The 4,772-nt window shown below is 63.2% G+C and overlaps 1 protein-coding gene across 1 annotated transcript in view; it reads left to right on the top strand.

Annotated features, from left to right (window-relative positions):
* Window positions 1-4,772, top strand: part of FLYWCH1 (FLYWCH-type zinc finger 1) — a 26,961-nt gene that overhangs the window by 20,103 nt on the left and 2,086 nt on the right. Inside the window, exons 5-7 of the mRNA XM_006163001.2 lie at window positions 1,714-2,160; window positions 2,262-2,525; window positions 4,594-4,744. Coding sequence (XP_006163063.1) covers window positions 1,714-2,160; window positions 2,262-2,525; window positions 4,594-4,744 — 862 coding nt within the window. The remainder of the gene's footprint in view (window positions 1-1,713; window positions 2,161-2,261; window positions 2,526-4,593; window positions 4,745-4,772) is intronic.

Here is a 4,772-nt window from a genome sequence, read left to right as displayed (position 1 = left end):
CTCCTCCATTCTCCTCTCGGGATCTTGGGCACGCACGCACACGCGCCCGGCGTGAGTTTTAAGCCACCGGGTCCGGGACGCGAACCGCGGTTGACTACGTGGGAGTCCAGCGACATAGACATTACGCTAACTGCTGGTCCCTCAGCTGCTGCTCTTGAACTGGCTGTGATGGGATGGAGGGAAGGGCCTTCTGGAGTATTCCGATGGCCCGTAAGTTTGGGAAGGACGCCTTCTGGGAGCGGCTCCCTGCCTTCTGGCAGCCCTGTGGCCTCAGAGATCTCGCCGCATGTCAGTGTTGGGAGGCCTGTCCTGATACAGCAGGTGGCCTGGGTTATGACGGGGACCACGTGTCCCAGGGCTCGGGGAGGGTCCGCACCGGCCCAGCAGGGCGGGGTCAGAGGAGCCATGGAAGGGTCACAGAGTTTTTGTTACCACCGCCGAGGGTGGGCTTGCGCTAAGGGGCTGGGAACGTCCGGCCTCAGAAAGGACTTGAAGACCTGAGGTGGCCAGTCGCTCCCGGGGCACAGGGAGGAGAGACTTCTTCTCCCCCGTGTATCTTTTGGTACCAGGAATTTTATGACATGTGCTTTTTTTTCTTTTTTTCAGTTTTAGGGCATGTGTGCTCTCCAGAGGGAGGGAAAGTGAGGACCCCAGGGAGCTGGGCAGGGCATGCTTCAGTCCCTTCTCTTCCATCCTCCTCTCAGGACTTTGGACACACATGTACACACGCCCAGTGTGTTTTTCAGCTGCTGGGTCTGCGATGCGAACAGTGCAGTAAGCCACGTGGGATCCAGCTGCCTTAAACACTGCCACCAGCCGGCCCCCTGTGCATGGATTATTTTAAAAGCAGATAAAATTTAGGGGCCAGCAGGTGGCATGGTGGTTAAGGGCACTGACCTCCCACATGGCTGGCCGCGATTCAAGTCCCAGACCTGGCAGCTTGTTTTCTCTCTCTCTCCCTCTTTCACTCTGTCCCTCTCTGGTCAAATTAAGAAAGAAACAAATAAGTAAATAAAGTTAGATAAAATAGTTCTTTTTTTTAAAAAAAGTAGATAAAGTTTTTTTTTTGAGAGAGAGATTTTCACTGTAGGGCGCGTGCGCTCGCCAGACAGACAGAGAGAGACATAGAGACAGAAAGCGAGAAATCACCCCCCATGGGGGGTGGTCACGTCGCAGTCCCTTCTCCTCCACTCTCCTCTCAGGATCTTGGGCACGCACGCACATGCGCCCGGCGTGAGTTTTAAGCCACCGGGTCCGGGACACGAACCACGGTCGACTACGTGGGAGTCCAGCGACATAGCCATTACGCTAACTGCTGGTTCCCAAAAAAAGTAGATAAAGTTTACAACAAGCCCTGGGGGCCAGCAGGTGGTGTGGTGGTTAAGAGCGCTGGACTCCCACATGGCCAACCGTGCTCTGAGCCCTGGACCTGGCGGCTTGCTTTCTCACTGTCTCTCCCCATCACTCTCTTTCACTCTGTCCCTTTCTGGTCAAATTAAAATAAGTCAATAAAGTTAAATAAAATAATTCTTACCATAATTAATTAAAAACAAACAAAAAACAGCCCTAACAAGCCAGGAGGACCAGGAAGAGCCGCACCTCCGCTGGCCACTGGGAGAGGAGTTGGCACCTCTTTCCATCGTTGGGGGTTTGATGGGCATGGGTCGAGGGGAGCCCCCTTTGCCCTCCGTGACTGCCTGGACCCCTCCCCAGGACAGGCCCGGCCCCTGGAGTTCCTGAAGACCTGCTATGGGGGCAACTTCCTGGTGCACGAATCGTTCCTCTACAAGCGGGAGAAGGCGGTGGGGGACAAGGTGTACTGGACCTGCCGGGACCACGTGCTGCATGGCTGCCGCAGCCGCGCCATCACGCAAGGCCAGCGGGTGACAGTGATGCGTGGCCACAGCCACCTGCCAGACGTGGAGGGCCTGGAGGCCCGGCGGCGGCAGGAGAAGGCCATGGAGACGCTGCGGGGCACGCCGGGTGGTCGGGGCGCTGGGGCGGGCCAGCTGCATGGAGTGGAGAGCCTGCTCTACCGCAGGGGGCTGGGCACCCTCACCCTCACCAGGCCCCGGCCCCCGAAGCGGGCGAAGGTCACAGACCAGCCTCCGGCCCTGCAGGGACCCACTGACCAGGACCAGGACCAGGACATGGACCCCGGTGAGTCACCGCCCTTTGTGGCATGGTGGCCGACCTCTGCCGCTGCCTCGCCCTCCTCGACTGCACCTCTGCTTCCCTGACTGTGCCCCCATTGCCCGCAGGAGGTCCCGAGTTCCTGAGGACGCCCCTGGGGGGCAGCTTCCTGGTGTACGACTCCTTCCTGTACCGTCGGGAGAAGGCGGCCGGGGAGAAGGTGTACTGGACGTGCCGGGACCAGGCCCGCATGGGCTGCCGCAGCCGCGCCATCACCCAGGGCCGGCGGGTGATGGTGGTGGGTGGCCACTGCCACCCGCCCGACCTGGGGGGCCTGGAGACCCTGCGGCAGCGGGAGAACCGCCCCAGCCCAGCCCATCGGGGGAGCCCTGGTACCTGGGAACAGATGGGGATAGGGTGGGGGCATCGCTGGAGACCTGAAGCCTTTCTCTGTCACCACCTACCCCTGTCCTGCTGGCAACTTCCTCTTTGTGGTCCTGCTGGGTGTCAGTGGGCTCCTCTGTCCCTTTCGCCCCCCTGCTTAGCCCCCCCGCGGCCGGCCTGACCTGCCCGAGGCCCCCGCCTTTTGGAAGGACTCAGGTGCTGACTGAGGTCCAGGGCGCAGGCCGGCTCTGACCAGGGTGCACATAAAGCTGGCCCTGGGAGCGCGCGCAGTCAGTTCGGGGGCTGCAGGACTGGGGCGGTCGCAGTTACTGTCCCCGTTTCTTCCCTCCAGCTTCTGAAGACCCCCTACCTCTGCCTGCAACCCACCCCACTGCAGTCTCCATCCCCAGACCCCTGCCTTTTCCTTGGTGCGGCTCGGTCCTTCCCTGCTCACGTGCCCTCAGTCTGGAGGTCACAGCTGAGGCGGTGACAGCGTGCTGGGAGGCGGCTGGGCTCCATGCACTCTTGGAGGGGGTGGCTGTGGGGCCGCAGGTCACAGGGCCTCTGTCCCTGGTGGCATTGCTGCTGTCTAGGACAGGTCTTAGAGTCACCTGCCCATTCCTGGTGTGCCCTGCTGTGTTGGGGCGCCTCGGCCAGGGCGTGGCTTCTCTCATCTCTGGCGCTGAGTGCGGCTGGTTTCTCCTGCCATTGGCCCAGTGCCACCCCCAGGCCTGCTGTCTCTAGTTCCCAGTTCCAAGGGTCTTTGTGTGGCCCCCCGCCCACTGGGTCTCTCTGCCGTAGCTCTCTCACTTGCCCATCTCCTTGGCATGTGGCTGGTCTCCGGAGCGGTGTCCCTGCCTGCCTCCCCTCTCCCTGCAGGGCCGGGTCTGCCTGCCTTGCCTGACCTTGTCCCTCGCAGCTTCCTTCCTTCCTAGCCCACCTGGTGCTGCGGGTGCACTCCGACCAGCTCACGGGCCTCAACACGGGGCACACCGCTGGCTTCTGCAGCACGGCCGGCCCTTGCCTCAGTGGCCTGTGGGCTAGTCAGCACCTACGGGGCACTTCCTGACCGGCACTAGGCCCAGCCGCAGCCTTCTGGCCCCGGGCAAGGAAACAGCAGCAGCGGGAGCCAGCGGGTGCCCGTTCTGCTCCCCAGTCTCCGCGCCCCCACCCCAGGGCCGCTTTGCCTGTCTCCCTGCTCCTGTTCAGAGGCCCCGCTGGGCCTGGACCGCAGGACAGCTGCTTCTCCGCGGTTTCCCGCCAGGCTCGGGAGCCCTCTGTGCCGCCTTTGCCGAGTCCCTTGCGCTCCCGCCCGGCCCCTCGGCGCCCCTGACCGGCCTCTCCAGATCTCCATGCCCGCGCCTCTTTTATCCCTTTCTGGGCATTCCGACCACAGGTGGGAGGAGGTGAAACACCAGTCACGTGCTTCCTTTTCCCGGCTGGTAGCCCTGCCACTCCCTTGTGGCCAGCTTGGTCCCTCCGTCCCTGTGTCCCTTGTCCCCCAGCTCCTGAGCCACTACCCTCTTCAAGATGACTCTGCTGGACGCCCATCGCCCCGCCTTCCCCAGGGCATCCTCACTCCCCGGCCTCTGTGGCCACCTCTGCACAGCCCCTGGCCCGGACAGAGGGACAGGATAGCTCTGACAGATGACCCCTCCAGGGCTGTCCCGTAGCCGTGGCAGGTGGCAGGTACTGGTCCCTGTGCAGCACGCCTGGCTCTGGGCGGCGGCCCTCGGCCCAGCTTGCCGTCTGCTTCATTTAGCTCCCGGCTTCCTTGTCCCCAAAGGGCCATAGTCCCTCTAACTGGTCAGGTGAGCACAGCCTGCATGTGGGTGCCCAAGAGCAGACGCACCTCCGCTGCCTCAGCCGCAGGGCCTCCGTGCGTGGTCCCCGGCCCCGGTGAGTTAAGGAGTAGGGGCCGGGCTCCGCGAGGAGGGGGTGCAGACGTGGAGTGGGGGTCTTGCTCCACGAGCTTTGCCGCTCTTGGCCCTCAGAGCAGGGCACATCTTCCTCACCCCTCAGCTCCCATGGCTGGGCTCCAGACTCCTCCCCTGACTGTGCCCCCATTGCCCGCAGGAGGCCCCGAGTTCCTGAGGACGCCCCTGGGGGGCAGCTTCCTGGTGTACGACTCCTTCCTGTACCGTCGGGAGAAGGCGGCCGGGGAGAAGGTGTACTGGACGTGCCGGGACCAGGCCCGCATGGGCTGCCGCAGCCGCGCCATCACCCAGGGCCGGCGGGGGGGGGGGGTGCGCGGC

The sequence above is a fragment of the Tupaia chinensis genome, unplaced genomic scaffold, assembly GCF_000334495.1.
Source record: "Tupaia chinensis unplaced genomic scaffold, TupChi_1.0 Scaffold141247_1, whole genome shotgun sequence".
Lineage (NCBI taxonomy): Eukaryota > Metazoa > Chordata > Mammalia > Scandentia > Tupaiidae > Tupaia > Tupaia belangeri.
The sequence above is the reverse complement of the archived record's forward strand: the minus strand, read 5'-3'. Positions and strand labels throughout refer to the sequence as shown.